The sequence below is a fragment of the Eumetopias jubatus genome, unplaced genomic scaffold (assembly GCF_037043125.1).
Source record: "Eumetopias jubatus isolate StellerSeaLion01/CBP00866 unplaced genomic scaffold, mEumJub1_p1.0 scaffold_6, whole genome shotgun sequence".
NCBI classification, from domain to species: domain Eukaryota; kingdom Metazoa; phylum Chordata; class Mammalia; order Carnivora; family Otariidae; genus Eumetopias; species Eumetopias jubatus.
The window spans coordinates 107,620,340-107,637,809 of NW_028274812.1; the positions used below are offsets into that span (position 1 = coordinate 107,620,340).

General features: G+C 46.2%; 2 protein-coding genes across 5 annotated transcripts; one reads left to right on the forward strand and one right to left on the reverse strand.

Annotated features, from left to right (window-relative positions):
* Positions 1-759: 759 nt before the first annotated feature.
* Positions 760-1,363, forward strand: PEX39 (peroxisomal biogenesis factor 39). Its single transcript, XM_028097712.2, has one exon. The coding sequence runs from the start codon at positions 797-799 to the stop codon at positions 1,034-1,036; it is 240 nt and encodes a 79-aa protein (XP_027953513.1). The 5' UTR covers positions 760-796; the 3' UTR covers positions 1,037-1,363.
* On the reverse strand, positions 1,361-9,390 carry RPL7L1 (ribosomal protein L7 like 1). 4 transcript variants are annotated; one of them, XM_088023981.1, is made up of 7 exons: positions 9,104-9,185; positions 8,367-8,475; positions 7,498-7,661; positions 5,953-6,090; positions 4,893-5,002; positions 4,482-4,696; positions 1,361-1,588 (listed from the first exon to the last, which is right to left on the reverse strand). In XM_088023981.1, exons 1-6 carry the CDS (start codon positions 9,142-9,144, stop codon positions 4,488-4,490), a joined length of 771 nt encoding a protein of 256 aa, XP_087880107.1. In that variant the 5' UTR covers positions 9,145-9,185; the 3' UTR covers positions 1,361-1,588; positions 4,482-4,487. The 4 variants fall into 4 exon arrangements, with proteins under 4 accessions (XP_087880107.1, XP_087880108.1, XP_027953574.1 ...); XM_088023982.1 differs by lacking the exons at positions 1,361-1,588; positions 9,104-9,185 and adding exons at positions 1,751-3,776; positions 9,192-9,390; XM_028097773.2 differs by lacking the exon at positions 1,361-1,588 and adding an exon at positions 1,751-3,776 and having other exon boundaries at positions 7,498-7,658.
* Positions 9,391-17,470: the final 8,080 nt, after the last annotated feature.

Genomic DNA, 17,470 nt, shown 5'->3' on the forward strand with positions numbered 1-17,470 from the left:
CGTTCACTCTCTCGCTGTGTCTCCCTCTCTCTCTGTCAAATAAATAAATAAAATCTTTAAAAAAAAAGATTCTATTTATTAGAGAGAGAGAGAGAGAGAGAGAGAACACAAGCAGGGAGAGCGCCAGAGGCAGAGGGAGAAGCAGACTCCCCCGCTGAGCAGAGAGCCCGACCCAGGACCCCGGGATCAGGACCTGAGCCAAAGGCAGTCGCTTAACCCACTGAGCCACCCAGGTGCCCCCCAGAAGATTACTTTAGAAAGAAAAGAAGGGGCGCCTGGGTGGCTCAGTGGGTTAAGCATGTGCCTTGGGCTTTGGCTCAGGTCATGACCCAGAGTCCCTGGATGGAGGCCCCCTTGGGGCTTCCTGCTCAGCGGGGAGTCTGCTTGTCCCTCTCCCTTTGCCCCTCCCCCTGCTCGTGCTCTTTCTCTTTTTCGCGCACTCTCTCTTATAAATAAATAATCTTAAAAAGAAGAAAAGAGTTTTGTACTTTGTGCCTATGCATGTGTGCCAAATTGGATCTTTTTGCCTGCATCAGCGTGTCCGCATGCACGGCCTGTTCTGCGCAAGTCTTCCAGTTCCTTCTAGAGCATTGCACGTTACAGACTCTGGTGCGGGCTGTTTGCAGTGTTTGTGAAGCTTTTCTGCGTGAAGCTGCTCGTGGTTCTCAAGTGCTCCCCCCTTTCTGGGCCGGCTTGGTATGCTCTACGAACCCCCCTTCATTCCCTCCGACGGTGGTTGCACCCACCCCACCCGGAAGCGCTTACTCCGCACGCGGGTCAGGCTGAGAGGCCCGGTATGGAGCGGCCCGGCGGTCGGAGCTGCTCGGGCCCGGGCCCCACGCCCACGCACGCAGCCCCCGCCTCGGTGAGCCTGGCGCAGCTCCTGCAGCTGGTCCAGCAGGGCCGGGAACTCCCGGGCGTGGAGAAGCGCCACATCACGGCGACCCACGGCGAACCCACGGCGTCCCGGCTCCCGCCGAGGCCCAAGCCCTGGGAGGCCGCGGGATCGGCAGAGGCCCCCGCGCCGCCGCCCTAGACCCGGGGCCCCAGATGCCGCCGACCCTCGGGTACCGGTAGAAGAACCGCGTGGAGGGGCCCTGCGCGGCGAAGGCAGGAACTGCGCCTTCCTGATGGCACGGAGTGGGTTCCTGAGGCTCGAGGTCCTTTGCCTCTTAGACCTGGAAAGCGTGACTGCGTCCTGCATCAACTCGGACCCCGGATACTGGCCACCGTCATTCATCTTTTGTGCATTTGCCCCGACGGGTCTCAGCTGGACTTAAGCCTCCTGGGAGCGTCGTCAGGGTTGTCTTGTATCCGTATTTCTGGACCCACAGTCCTCATTAAAAAAATGTTTCAGTCCTTATAGAGATTTGATAAATCTTATCCTTTACTGAGATTCATAGATGTGTTTTTGTTTTCAAAATACTGCTGAAGACACACTAACGGGGTCCAACCCACTGGGAACAATTGCGTTAGTAATGTATGAGAACGTCAGTGTTTATCTCCCCGGTTCAGCTTATTCTGGTGGTTGTGGAAATGAATTTGGGATCCAGGTGGTGTTGATTTTAGCCATTCTCCAGATCAGCAGCTAATAATACAAGGTTTGATGATTACACTGGGCCCCAGAATGACTTGAGTCACACTAAGCCAGTAAAATCCCAAAGCATTGAAGAAGCCAACAACAAAATCCCTGGGAACTGGTTGGGTCAGGCTTTAAGTTTTGGAACAGAGGAAAAGCTCCTACAACCACTTTAAGTTTGTCTCTTTATTTTTTTAAAGATTTTATTTACTTAATTGACAGAGAGAGAGAGACAGCGTGAGGTGGAACACAAGCAGGGGGAGTGGGAGAGGGAGAAGCAGGTTTCCGGCCGAGCAGGGAGCCCGATGTGGGGCTCGATCCCAGGACCCTGGGATCATGACCTGGGCCGAAGGCAGTCGCTTAACAAAGCCACCCAGGCGCCCCTTAAGTTTGTCTCTTTAAATAGGCCAGGTGGCTTACTGCCCCTGCTCTTGCTTCCTGAAACTGAGGTTTCTGTTTGCCACATACATATGTAAGTGTTGACAGGAATATACATTGATGGCCATGAACAATTCACATAAATACACATCTACAGATCATACGATAAGGACTCATTTTTCCCAGAAATGGTAAGTCCACAACTTGTTTAGGGAATGGTACATCATAGTACACGATACAGCAGAACATTCATTTTTATAACTTACTTATTTCCATTAAATTCTAAGTTAAAAATTGTTCTTTTGCTTAATCCTTTTGAACAACTGTGTTCAGTGAGGCACACAGGTTAGCCTAGAAAGCCCCATTCTGCAGGCAAGAATGGAAACATTATTCCTGTATTTAGTGTAAAACAGCTCTACAATAGAAACCCTGGGCTTAGTTAGGCATTCAAAATGATACGTCATTTTCAAGTAATTTGATTTCACAATGCTTTAAAGTTTAAGTGTAAGCTCTAACATCTATTCCTGGCAGGTTAACTCTTAAGCCAACCAACCTAATTAATTACCTCACAACCTGGCACATTTTAAGGCATTGTTCTACTTCTAACTCAACCTCACAGCTATGTTTGAGGGCCCCAGGAGCCAGAAGTGCTGCAAAGCTGATCTTAAGGGACCAGGGCACACAACGGTTAAGCATGTTTTCAAGTCTTAACCTGTACCTGGCACATCCTCACCAACTACTCAGATGGCAACTGAGGCAACATAGTGACAGGAGCAGAGGAAGGCCCACCTAGGAGGGGGACACAGACGATAAACACAAGCAGGATCAGATCCCTTTTTAGGTCTCAGGTCCCTGGAAGCCCCAGTGTTGGTCTAACATTGTTTCCAGGGGGGTAGACATCACTACTTGCGGGAGATAGACGATGCGAGGACAGGGTCCAATTAAGCCTTCGTGGAGCCTAAAAAGACCTGAGAGTACTAATTTCATCCATGCCAAACCAAGAAAATCCCAACCTGAAGCCCAGCAGAAATAAATGGTGGGCATTTCCCAGATGGTACAGGGGGCTCAGGAATCTACCGCTCTGTTCCTAACGGGAAACACCCAATTGGCTCCAAGGGAAAAAGCTATCTTGGTAAACTTTGGTCTTCCAAAGGATAAGGGACCAGAGGAGACTAACAAGGTCAGGGCCCAGGTGACCAATGCAGGTAGTGCAGGACTTCCTCACATAAGGTGCATGGGTCCCTAAGAAAAGCCTATGAACACAGAAACTTCCAAGCAAAAATTTGAGTGTATTTTCCTGGGAAAAGGGTCCTTCCCTTCTCACAGACCCAAGAGTAAGTTAAGATCTCGAGCTAAAGAAAAGGACTAAGCCAATCACAGGCTACACTAAGGAAGCCACCAGATACACATCAGCGCCAGCCAAGTCTGAGAACTTGCAAAGCTGTCACTGAAGAGTGAGAACATGGACTCACAGCAGAGACAATTGAGCACTGTTTTTGTACTCTTCTTTGTAATTATATTTCAAGTTCCTTCCAAAACAAGGCCCCAGGAACCCCCAGGTTCAAGTATGTCCCTGAGCTTGGTCCACTGCTGTCTTGTATTCACGCTTGGGTATTCGTTCACCAACTTTAAATCCCAAGAGAGACGATGTGACACAGCAGGACTCCCTCTTCTGTGGCAGGAGTCCCCCCGCTGACTTCAGAGGTGGTAGGGGCAGCCAATGTGGAAAACACACTGGAACTTTCCCTTGGAACTGGGCTGTGATGACAAGTGCTTGCCAGGAGCATCATCCTCTTTTCCTTGACCCTCTCTCTAGTTTCTGAAGATACAACAGAAAATAATCTTTGAAGATACCGGTAACCATTCCAAAAGACAAAACACATGCCACCAATGCGCTGTGCTTTCAGATATTCTGAGAAAGAAAAACTTCATTAATAGAAGTTTAATGAGGGGTGCCTGGGTGGCTCAGTCGTTAAGCGTCTGCCTTCGGCTCAGGTCATGATCCCAGTGTCCTGGGATCAAGCCCCATGTCGGTCTCCTCAGCGGGAGCCTGCTTCCCCTCTCTCACTCCCCCTGCTTGTGTTCCCTCTCTCGCTGTGTCTCTGTCAAATAAATAAATAAAATCTTAAAAAAAAACAAACAGAAGTTTAATGAAAGGTGGCACTTCAGAGTAATAATAAGCAATTTCAAAAAGTTAAGATACTTTCAACAAAATAGATGGTTTAGATCTTCACGTCCTTTTTGAAATTGGTTTTTAACATTTTCTCCCCATTTCAAGGTAAATGACCACAGCACTAAGGATTTTTTGCCACTCAACATTTTCTAGCCTGTAATTGTTGGAATACACATAGCCCCATGTCATAACCAGGCATTCACTGTCCTAAGCACATTTCTGTTGGACCTGTAGCTACCCGTCTCTCCTCTCCCCCCAATGCCAGAGCTACTCTCAGATACTGATAAATGCAAAAAGAATGGCAAGGCATGGCCCATCAAAAGTCAGCCCAAGGGCAGTTTCCAGCCTCACCTGGGTTTAATTCAGCTGCCGAATGAGCTGATTGATGCGTTCACCTCGATAGCCAGGTAAGCCCACCTCCTTGAGGAAACCCACTCTATTCTTGGTAGCATGACGGGCCACTGAGAGATGGAAAGGACGTAAGAACGCAGAGATCTCCTGGAAATTCTTCCCCGGAAAGGCGATTTCATGAATGAGGTCTTCCAAGCAAATAACACCATACTTCCCTGGGAAACGTAAGAGTATAGATTCCTTCATTCAACATTTGGCCCAGTATAAACTATGAGGCTCTTACATGCCAGAGCTGGGCACTCTGGTAGGTTCTTGGGACCCCAAGAAGAAGAATACGACCTAGATCCCTTATCAAGACCACCAGAGATCCTTGCTTTCTGCCCCAACTGACCCCTAAGGGGCAACACTCACCCAGGTGCTCCTCAATCACTGTGTTGTCCGTCAAAGGGATGGTTTTATTCTTGACCTTGGCTTGTCCACGTTTCAAGATGAGTTCCCGGACAGACTTCAGATTTGGAAATCTATGTGAGACCGAATGAGGTACAGCCTTATCAGCCCCTGGCACACTGCATGACACTGGCCACTCAGTCCTGCAGCCTGCCTGAGGAGAGATTCTCCCACTACCCCTTCTTCCCACCAAGAAATCTCCTGCCAATCACACTGCAGCTGGGATGCTTGGAAGTACACAAGTGAAGAAGGGGGTAGAAAACCAGAGTGGCCCTATGTAATTAGAAATTAAAATGTATGGGCCGCCTGGGTGGCTCAGTTGGTTAAGCGACTGCCTTCGGCTCAGGTCATGATCCTGGAGTCCCGGGATCGAGTCCCATGTCGGGCTCCCTGCTCAGCGGGGAGTCTGCTTCTCCCTCTGACCCTCTTCCCTCTTGTGCTCTCTGTCTCTCATTCTCTCTCTCGCAAATAAATAAAATCTTAAAAAAAAAAAAAGAAATTAAAATGTATGGCTATAAACATTCACCATGCAAAAAAGAATTTTACTTTCCCAGGCAAAAATAAAACAAGGGCTGGTTTACAGTTCAGGACTCTGGCCTCATATGACCCTCTACCCAAGATGGTGCCAGAGGCTGAAATTAAATCCCAGCCTCTGCTGGGTTTTCACATTTGAAGGAACACTACTCTTACACAAGCACAGCCCCTAGCTCTGCTTCAAGACTCTGAGAATTAATTTCTCTTCTACCCCTTACTCAGCCTCAGCCTGCAAGTGAACGAGCCCTTCGGGGTACCGTCCATGGTACGTGAGCAGCAGGATGGATACCTCCTGCTCTACCTGCCCCGTGCTCCAAGGTCCTATGGCTGGCAGCTGATTTCTGGTGACTGTGGTCACAACAAAATGTTTCTTCAACACAGCAACACAAGCTCATTACCTTGGAGAATAGCACCCTGCGCATCCTAATGTTCTCACCATGCTCAAATACAATCAAATCTGAATCCACACACACACACAAACCTTACTCACCCCCAGGTCACATAAGGTTCCACTACACGCAGCGTTTTTATGGTCTGGGGGGTCACTCTGAAAAAGACACCACTGAAAATCTTCTTCAGGCGAAGCCGTGCAATGGTCCTCTGCACCAGTGAACTCACCCCATTAATCCTGAAATGAACAGCAGAGGAAGTCAGGTTTTACTCACTTTATGTCAGTCCAGCAAGCACCTATGTAATGTTTGCCACTACAGGGCATCCAGAGAGCAAGACACAGACTATGTCAGATCAGGAAGTGGCAGCTATATATAAACAGATCACTCTCACACGATGTGGAGTAATGCTTGAGGGCTATAGGAACACAGAGATGGGCCCTGATTCTGTGTGGGGGGGGTCGGGGGGGGAGTGTGTGTGTGGGGCTGTGCATATCAAGCAAAAGAAGCTGGACTTGCTTCTGGGCAGTAAAAGCCCGAAAAAGATTTTAGGTAAAGGAGACACAATCGGCTTTCTGACAATCACTGAGAAGAGCATATAGGACAGATCTGAAAGCGTGCCACCAAAGGCACGGAAACCCAGTTAGGAAGCTAATGCGCTAGTCCAGGAAAGAAATTACGAGAAGTGGTAGGAAGGTTAATGATGAGGGCTCAAAAATATTTAAAGCCCACAGGTTTCTGGTTTGGGTAACTGGCTACAGGAAATAGGGAGAGGCGGCTGTATATGCAGATAGACCAGGTAAAGTACAACTAATGAGGAAAAAACTTTATGAACTCTCTCCAGCACTGAATATGCTCCATCTACTTGACCTTGGTTCAGTTCCTAGACAGACTCCTTGAAGGGCACCCGGGTGCCTCAGCTGGTTAAGCGTCTGCCTTGGACTCAGGTCATGATCCCAGAGTCCTGAGATTGAGCCCCGTGTAGGGCTGTCTGCTCAGTGGGGAGCCTCTTTCTCCCTCTGCCCCTCTCCCCTGCTCATGCTGTCAAAGAAGTAAATAAAATCTTAAAAAAAGAAAACAAAAAAGACTCCTTGGTTCTCCCAATTCAGGACTTTCTGCATCTCTGCCTGGAAAGCCTTTCCCCAACACTCGTGAATTCCTTCCATGTGTACAGGTCTCAGCTTCCAGGTCCTCTTTAGAGAGTGTCCTGAAGCAGTATGGCCCCGGCAGTCGACGACCCTCATAGCACTGGGTATATTTTCATGTCTGTCTGCCTAAGGTCAGTCCCCTTAACCTTAAAGATGAAAACTATGTTGTGGGGGCGCCTGGGTGGCTCAGTCGTTAAGCGTCTGCCTTCGGCTCAGGTCATGATCCCAGGGTCCTGGGATCGAGCCCCACATTGGGTTCCCTGCTCCGCGGGAAGCCTGCTTCTCCCTCTCTCACTGTGCCTCTGTCAAATAAATAAATAAAATCTTAAAAAAAAAAAAAAAGAAAAAGAAAAAAGAAAACTATGTTGTGCTCAACCCTGAATTCCCAGCACAACTTGCCTTAGTGGCTTAAAGCCTATTGTAGTTCATCTCCCTAGAAAGGGTCTAAAGCTGAATCAATAGTCTGCTCCAGCCTATGGAATCTGGCAAGCTCCCCACCTTTGGATGCGGACAACAAAGGCCAAGGAATGTTTATCTGGCACTTCCAGGCCATGAGGTTTCACTTCTAGTCGTCTGAGGCGCACCCTGTCACGTTGCTGCCGCCAGGAGTCATGTAGAAACCACTCCAGTCGCTTAAACTTGAGCTGTTTTCCTTTCTTCTGCTACAGAGAAGGCAGACCATCGTCACCATTTTGTGCCTCTATTTTTTATTTCTACAATAGTAATTCATTAGTCACTATCGACTGAGTGTATTTCCCACTGTGTTCCGGAAACAGAAGCACATCTTCTATATAAGGGAAAAATGAGACACCCAAGTAAAGGTGGAGTTGTGAAAACTCAGAAACTACTAGGAAAAGCCTCTGATGAATAAACAAGTTAGTTTACATGCTGTTAGTCAACATTTACCAACATGTTTATGGAACTTAACATTGGGTTAAGCATCACAAAGTACAGAATAAGCACGAGCTTTGCTTCATTTTCCTGACTCCAAAATATGTATTTTCCAAAAACGTTTAGCAAATAGCAAAAACTGTCTGGCATATTAAAAAAAAAAAAAAAAAAAAATATATATATATATATATATATATATATTCTCCCAGGTACACAAGCATGTTTGGTCTATCAAATCACTTGCTATGAACCTAAATAAATAGTACAATCTCTACTCCACTTCCTTAACAAACTCCACTCCAGTATTTTACCTGCAGAAAGTGTTTTATAAACACCTGTTAAAGGAAGACATGAACCGTATACCTGTTAGAATCTATGGGGAAAGGGCTGTCAATACCAAGTCTAGTTCTACACGTGTTAGATATAACTCACCAAATACACATTCTAATTCCCTTCTCTTGGTTCCCCATCATTACCTCCCTCTTGTCCAAAAGTGCCTGCTTTGCTTGAGTGGCTTTAAGGGCCTGATAAACCTTCCTCTTTTTCAGGAGATTTTCTGGAACCAATGGGATCTTTTTTCTTTGCCTGATAGAGAGAACTGCAATCAGCTATAATGTTTAAAAAACAAATCTCAATATATTTCTAAACCATCTCTGGGCCTGAGAAACATCACTCTCTTCAAATTCCTAAAGACAGACTTCCCTGAAACCTGTGGTTTCTGACTCCAGTCCTCAAAATGGACCCCTTAACATTCACTCTTCCCTAAAGCAGTAAAAAGTCATGAACCCCTTAGCCACTGGCCCTCGTACGCCTCCACGGAAGGTTTACTGCCACAGCCTTTTAAAGACACTAGCAGCTACGTGATTCTAGTAAAACTCCGTGGGGTTGGGACGGGTGCAGTCCCATCGGCAGGAGCAATACTTAAGTCAAGCTGAGTGAACCCAAGTCTGGCATTCTTCAGCCCGCCGCCAGAAACTCAACCCTCGCCGCTCGGGGTAACCCGAACTTGACTGCGGCTCCCTCCGTCTGACCGTCAGCCCGAACCCTACGACTGGCTCCTTCCTCCTCATCCCACCCTCTGTAACCTGGAGTCTTTTCTATTCTCTTCCTTCAGTCCACAAGTAGCCTATTTCCCGCCGCTCAGGAATATACATTGTGGATGGCACCAGATGCTCAAGACCCCACTCGAGAGAGTCAAAGCCCAATCACTCACTCTTCCTCCGCCATGTTTCCGAAGCTGCGGCTACTGCTCATGCGCAGGCCCACCACGTGGGGGGAAGAGAGGCCCACTCTATCTTTACCTGACCATAGAGATGTGTCGTCTAGCTCCGGGTGTACTTCCCTAACAGCCAGCGCCCAGCGAGCTGCAGTGAACGGCTGCAGTCTCACTAACACCGATTCCTGCCAAATGCTGCACAAAACGTTCTTCGCACCGCTTCCAAGCACTTTAGGGTCTGTGTGCTTCTCAAAATCCCGCCCTCTTCCTTTACGCTATATTCGTTTAACGCCGGTGGCGGGGCTTATAAAAACACTTCTCACGTTGCACCTACGACTTCCGGTGTGGAGGGCGCGCCACTCCTCCGGCTTCCCTTCCGCGGCGCGAGTCCGGGAAGGAAGACTGGCTGGCGTGATTGGCTTTTCGCTGGTGGAGAGAGCTGGGGCCTCGACCTTGGCTCTCACGTGTGGGTGGAGGTGTTTGTGGAGGACTTCGGGTGGGAGAGAATGCAGCTTCGATTCCATCAGCCCGGCTCGGTCAGTGGGTCCCGGAGCAAGTTATTTAACCCCTCTGTACCTTGGTTTGCTTTACCCCTAAAATGGACCTGCCCAATAGTGTTACGAGTTTTATGTGAAATATTTCGTATAAAGCACAATGTCTGACTGTAAGCAGGCAACACTATGTTAGTTATTAGTGCTGGATCGAAAAACAGAAATTGCCCCTCGCCATCTCAGAATCTTCCCTCATATAGCTCTCACCACCTGGAATTTGCTTCCTTTCCTGCTTCATAAAACAATGAAAAATAACTCATGTCCTGTCTTCTGGAAACCTCCAGTGCAGCGCTGTCTCCAGCACTAATACGCATAAGTAGTCACCTGAGGGTCTTGTTAAAAATGCAGATTTTCATTCAGTGAGAGGTGGGGGGGGTTGATATTCCCCTTTTTTAGCATGCTTCAGAGTGATGCCATGCTTCAGGTCTATGGATTGTACTTTAACAAGACTCTAGAGTAGTCTCTTTCCTTTCTTTGAATTCCTTCAACACGGTATTATTATATTTTCAACATTTTTTCATGATACTAGGAGGGCAGGGACCATGCCTGCCTCCCTCATGGCAGTTGCTAAAGGTCTAGCACAGGTTTCTCAATCGCAGTACTATTGGCTTTTTGGGGCCAGATAATTCTTTATTATGGGGGGCCGTCCTGTGCATCGTGGTATGTTTAGCATCATTCTAGGCTTCTACCAACTACATGCCAGTAGCACCCCCACCCCAGATGTGACAAAAATGTCTCCAGGCTTTGGATGTCTAGTGCCATATATACATAGCACAGTATGTATTCCAGTGTCATTACTCGGCACTGGGCGCTTACAGGCATCACCATAGACTGTCCTGTGCTGTTTGACTTACTGCTTCCCTGATTAGATTGGGTGCTCCGAAGGCAGGGAACTTATCTCATACTTCTTTGTCTTCTATAGCTCCTGTCACAATAGTGGGCACCTACAGGGGCTTTTTTAAATAAGCTCAAAGCATCATATCGGTGTGTGCTATGTAACTAGTCCAACCAGAAAGATAGTGCCATACACAGAGTTCATTACCTGATGAACAAACGTCAAAGGACAACAGTTTGGAGTCAAAGACTGGTGTGAGGCTCCTCACTCACTCACTCAGTGTCTCACATGTGTCTGACTTTGTAAAAAGGCAAAAACAAGGATCACCAAAGTGTAAAACATTTATTAGTAAACAAGGAACAAAAATAAGTCACTATTTTGTAACTGTATCTATGTACAGATAAAAGGTAAGTTTTGCAGTACTGAAGGTAATAAGAGGAGGCATTTCAGGGCTATTAATACTGGCTGAAAGAGACTTGGAGGCCATGATTCAGGAAAGGTTTTCCAATGCCAGCAGATGGTGCTAGGAGAGTACTTATTCTCAGTGCCCAAGTCATCATTCTACAAACATCCAGAGGAAAAGACATTGAGACCTCTTCAACCCCAAATTATTCACTAACTGAATACATGTTGTTTACTGAGCACTGACCATACGCTCCAGCGGCTAGGCAAGATACACGACTTTTTATTTCAAAGTGAGGATAGTGAGTGAGAATGAGGAATGGTCGTTTACAGCCTCAATCTTTTTTTAAACGATTTTATTTATTTATTTTAGAGAAAAAATGCGTGTGTGAGAGTAGGGGATGGAGCAGAGGGAGGACAAGCTGACTCCGCACTGAGGGCGGAGCCCCACATAGGCTCGATCCCACAACCCTGCGACCATGACCTGGGCTGAAATCAAGAGTCAAATGCTCAACTGACTGAGCCACCCAGGTGCCCCTCTTTTTTTTTTTTTTTAAGATTTTATTTATTTTAGAGGGGTGGGGAGGGGGAGAGGGAGAGGCAGAGAATCTTAAGCAGACTCCCCGCTGAGCGCAGAGCCCCACACAGGCTTGATCTCACCACCCTGAGATCACGACCTGAGCTGAAACCAAGAGTTGGACACTTAACCGCCTGAACCACCCAGGTGCCCCGAGAATCTTATTCTTTTAGCCTGTTGTCATAGGCTTCTTTTTTCTTGACTGCTTTCGTTGTCCATCACGAGGGAATGATTAAATAAATTATGGAAGACAATGCAATTATATGCAATGAGGTAGGTTTTCATGTCCTGAAATCTTAATGGTATTTTCTATTTTTTGGCCTGCTGATCTCCATTTCCATTTCCTAACAGTATCCTATTTCTCTTGTGGACTGGTCTCTCCTTCATCATGTACATTATTGGAGTGGAGTAGGGTATCAAATATAAATGTCCTCCCAATACATAAGTTGAAGGGGTCTCTGGAAGATCTTTTCAACTCCTTCCATCTCTCCATTGGGAGGGGGCATGAGATGCTATAAACCTCTCCTGTGGGTGGGGGGGCGCCTGGGTGGCTCAGTCAGTTTAACATCGGACTTGTCTGACTCTTGGTTTTGGCTCAGGTCATGATCTCAGGGTTGTGGGATTGAGCCCCACGTCGGGCTCCACACTCATCGGGAAGCCAGCTGGAGATTCTCTCCCTCTCCCTGTGCTCTTCCCCCTGTTCAGGCTGTTTCTCCCTCCCTCTCTCTCTCAAATAATCTTAAAAAAACAAAAAGCTTCTCCCCTCTGGGTTTTGAATCTTGAGCAGGGTGACGATGGAAGAAACATTGGAGGTTCGGGGCAAGACTTTTAAGAATTTCTACCTACGGGGCACCTGGGTGGCTCAGTTGGTTAAGCGACTGCCTCCGACTCAGGTCATGATCCTGGAGTCCCGGGATCGAGTCCCGCATCGGGCTCCCTGCTCAGCAGGGAGTCTGCTTCTCCCTCTGACCCTCCCCCCTCTCATGTGTTCTCTCTCTCTCATTCTTTCTCTCAAATAAATAAATAAAATCTTAAAAAAAAAAGAATTTCTACCTACAAAGACCTACGAAGTTTCCTTGTTCCTGTCTTTCTCAAATCTAGTGGTTCTTCCATCTTCCCTTCAATCCTTATCTTTTCTATAAAACTCCATTATGCTGGTTAACCAAGCAGATCAGTTTCTGTTGCTTGCAACCAGGCTAAAATACTCGGAGATATTTGGTTACATTTGAAAAAGCAAGATACAGAATAGGGTGTAAAAGAGTGGTCCCTGGTTGTTTTGTGGTTTTTGTTTTTTGGCTATAGATGTATTTGTATGTAACAATTTTGGAAGTATATACAAGAAAGTGTTGATGGGGGTTATTTTTGGGAAATGGGAGTGGGTCCTGAAATAGGAAGACTTATATTTTATGCTGTTTTTTTTCATTTATCCCGTGTGTATTGGTTTAAGAAAAAAACTGTCCGGGTGCCTGGGTGGTTCAGTCGGTTAAGCATCTGCCTTTGGCTCAGGTCATGATCTCAGGGTCCTGGGGTGGAGCCCTGCATCCGGCACCCTGCTCAGCGGGGAGACTGCTTCTCCTTCTCCCTCTGCCGCTCCCCCTGCTTGTGCTCTCTTGCTCTCTCTCTCAAATAAGAAAATTAAAAAAAAAAAATCTTAAAAAAAAAGAAAAAACTGTCTAGGTAATTATGTTCTTGTGATTTGCCTGTTTATTATTTTGATTTGCCTTTTCTTTGTTTATTTTGATTTGCCTGTTTTAGAAATCACTTGACTCTTTTTTTAAGAGTCCTTTCAGGACATTCTGTGGCTCTCTGGCTTGACTCCAGCGTTCCTTTCCTAGCATATTCCACAACAAGTTACTTCTGTACTGTCTGCACTTTGGGATTATTTGGAATCATTTAGGAGATAAATTGAGCAGTGCTTTCTCAGTGAGGCAAAACCACCACACCCACCGCACCCAAAAGGGGGTTCCATCTGCAATTTCCCATCGGTCCCAAACCTCTTGGATGATGAGCCTTTTTGAAGTTGACTTCGTTTTGTTTCAAGTTTTCTTTGTTGCTTCCTCAGCGAGTGACATGGGGTTACCAGGAATCAGGTGGGAAAGAGATTAGTGTGAAAGCAGCCAGATGAGCCTAGAGTTGGGGAAGACAACATGGCCAACAGCTTTTGATCCTGATGAAAGACAAGCATAAGGGGGCAAACATGTGAGAAAAAGGACAGAACCTGTGAAGGGCAGCCGACTTCTGAGAGGCCAGGCTGGACCCAGGAAAGCTAGAGTAGGAAGCAGTGTGCAGGAGGTATGACCAAAGGCAAAACAAAAACTCAAACCGCCCCTGAATTATTTCAGGGGTAATGGCACTTAGCTTCTTCCACCTTTCCCACTTCTTCAGTAACACCTTATTTTACACTGTAAGGAGTTAGAGGGACATGACAAATCTTTATAGGCAAAGAAGTTGAGGCTGAGAGGAACTTACGCTGAGATCTCTATGTGTTAGACAAGGTCCTAGAACCCATTTCTAGGTTCTGCTGCCAAAGGCACTTTCTGCCCATCTTGTTGTACTGCCTCCCTGGACCTTCACAGAAGTGATTTTTTTTTTCCCTGAGGATCTTCTTGCCTTTGCAAGTGTGTTCAAAGGCCAGGCTCCAGCACATGCCCATGGGAAATGTAGATTAGGGCTTCAAGGCCTTTTATGGGCAGCAACACAGACACGGGCTATCCATATTACAGAATCCACTTTAGACTACAAAGGTGCTCCTACCATTTGTATGAACCAGATTTCTCCACATATTTAACCCTATGATTACAAAATGCCTTTACCTTTATTCCTGCACAAAGCACCATACAGGATGTACCAAGAAGCAGGACATTGGAATATAGACTGCAACTCTACTGAAGTGGTAGGCTGGAAAGAATTTTAGCCCTAGTTTCTTCTCTCCTGAACTCACCAATTCCCAAATGGAATGCAATTATTTTTGTGCTTGTTTCCTCTCTAGACTGCAAGCTCCTTGAGAGTAGGTCAGACCTGAATTATCCGTGTATCCTCAGTGCCCAGCCCAGTGCCTGTCAACTGCTCAAGCAACGTATGGTGGCTGATGCTCTCCACCTGCAGGTGGATACCCAGGAGCCCTCCCTGTGTCTCGGAGAACATACACAGGCTAAAGCAGAGTCAGAGCGTGAAACCAGCTAGCCCCTGGGGGGACAGCACAGCCAGAGTCTTGCCTGAGCGATGCTGTTTCAGTGCCCCCAGCCTGTGGTTTCTTTCTTTTCTCTTTGCCCCCAAATAATCCCCTGGCCCCCTTCCTGGAACACAGCCCCCCCTACACAGGACTGAAGGCTTTAACCATCCTTAGAGAAGATGCCTGGTCTTTCCTCTGGGCATTCCCTTGGGGAACAGAGACAGATCCTAATCAAGCAGCCAGATCATCCTGCCTTCTTCATTCATGGGGCACTCCCATTGCAAATGGCCTGAAGGGGGAGGGGAAGGAATGTCATGATGGGCACATATTTGTCCTTAGCAAGAGAATCTTGACATCAGGGCAACACTGCAGAAGACATTAAGGGATGCATTGAGTGATGTAACTATTCTAGCCGTAATGATTCTGACTGCTGTTAGTTCTAGGAGAACAACTTCCTGTATATATATTGATTACAGCAGAATCTTGATTTCCTAACTACTACTGCTTTAAGGGTGTGTGTATGTGTGTGTGTGTGTGTGTGAAGGCGGCACAATTAAACCATAAGGAATGTAAGTGTAAATCCTAGGCCCCAAAGAAAAATTTAAGGAGCCTTCTACCTCACCCCCAGAAATACATTTCACCCTATGGTGATTTCCCTAACAATTTGGGCAGAGTCCCACTTGTGAGGGCAAGAACTCAGAAGGGCCTCAGGGGGCTGACTTTACAGCTAAGGTTACAGAGGTACTTCTCAGTGGATCAAATGTGTGAATCCAGAGAGAAACATGTTAATTCTGGCATAAGTCTTGTGTAAAATAGTTTTCCGGCCCTATCCCTTTTAGCCTTCTTGTCCTTCACTGAAACAAAAGTATGATTTGAGAAAACCTCCTGCAGACTGAGGCTCATTTATGTAACTTCTCAAATGACCCCATTTTCCCTTCCTCAGTTAAGGACCCATGTGAAAAGAGTAGGGATGGAGGCCAGAGATGTACATGACTAAACTTTCTCACTGACCAACCCTGTTGAGTTGGAAACTGTTTGGAAAGGCCAATAAATTACAGTCCTATCCCCTCACTAGTTTAGGCTCCTGTTTGGGGATGGTAAATCTATTTCAGTTGAACTCCCACTGAACACTTACTTACACTTTTCTTCTGGAGAAAGAGCCATTCCTATTTGCAAAATCAAGACAATCACAGTTGCACATTTTCCCAAATCTTTGGCTGTATTGCAATGGTTGTTTCATTTCGTAATCTCCAACTAAACATTTCCTAACCATGGATTAACAATATAGTTACTGACTGGTTTCTTTTAACAGTATTTATCCAACATAACAAAATAAACTGCAATTTGTTATACTTTTTTTTACAAAACATTTTATAAATATTTTTACAAAATGTATACAAAGCAATTTCAAGTGAGACATACTATACAAATGAAGGTATTTAAGCAAATAAAGCCCACACCACACTGACAGTGAGTGACGCGTCCTCTATAAGTCAAGTCAGTCTGTAAGGCCTCCCTAATCTAACAAAATCTACTAAATTCTTCAGAGCTAAAATAGTTCTTTTTCGTAATTGCCAGTTTAAAATTTGCTTTATCTTTAGGCAGTATTTAAGGACACAGAAAATCAAATGCTTAATAACAAATGCACACTTTTCCACAACAGGAAAAAAAGAAAGAAAGAAAATGATTTTTGTTACTGAGTACAAGTAGTTCTAAAACTTAACCTTGACTAACGAACCTAAACAACTGAAAGTTGGCCGTCCAAGGTGGAGCTCTCTTACCCTTCGCCAGAGGGGGCTCGACGTGCGAGTTAGGACCCATGTGCGCATAATCTAATCACAGGAGTAAAATACATTTTCGTAATTTTCATTTGTCATTATCTAGAATCTTTCCTCCATAGAAAGTAAACTTACATACAAGGACACAAAAATTTACAAGTTTCATTTTGGTGAATTAGGCTCTCTGTTTGCTAGACAAGTGTTAGGGCTTGAAAGACCCTTTGAGATGGAATTTAGAAAAGTGGGGGCTGGGGTAGCAGGGCAGGATAGGGAAGGAAGGGAGGTGACCAATGTACATGAAGTTTATCTTTTCTCTTAAGAATTCCACTGATTGGCGTAATTAATTAGTAGCCTACGTGAAGGTTTCCAGGTAGAGAGTTCCACAATGAGAAGAATTTGATTAAGAGGGACCATCTTTAAGTCTTGCTAGGAATGAGGGGAGCACGAGTCCTAAGAGAAGAAGAGCCTATGAAATCATGGGGTTCAGGGCAGGGTGTTACCCCAGGGCTGCCCAAACAGAAAGTTCCAACTGGCAATACCAACTTATCCTTCTAATATGTTACAATACAGGAAAAAGGGGAAATCTGCAACTTGGACATTGGCACAAATAAGGAAAAAATGGGAACCCTAAAATGGCCCAGATTTTCCAAGTTCTATTGGCCAGGGTGGGGGTGAGGGTAGGAAGAAGGTACTTTGCTCTTAAGAAGACTGGCTGTCTGAGGGGGGTTCCTTCAAGGACAGTGCAGGGACAGAGCGGGACAGGGAGAGTCTGGGTCTTCTGTTGTGGTGTTTTCCAATAATCAGAAGCCTTCCTTTCCATCGCGGGCCAATCTGGAGAAGCAGCGCCCAACATGATGACAATGGGGGTCATCCCCGTTCTGGAAACAGCCAGAAACAGATGCTGGCACCGTGTGAGAGTGGAGACCAGTGGGTGCACCTCTAAAGCCCAGAGAGATCAACCGAAGAAATGAGAGTGCACGCAGGAAGTGGGAGGAAGAGTGGGTGTGTCCACACTGTCACCAGAGTGACCTCTGGATCTGAACAGCTCA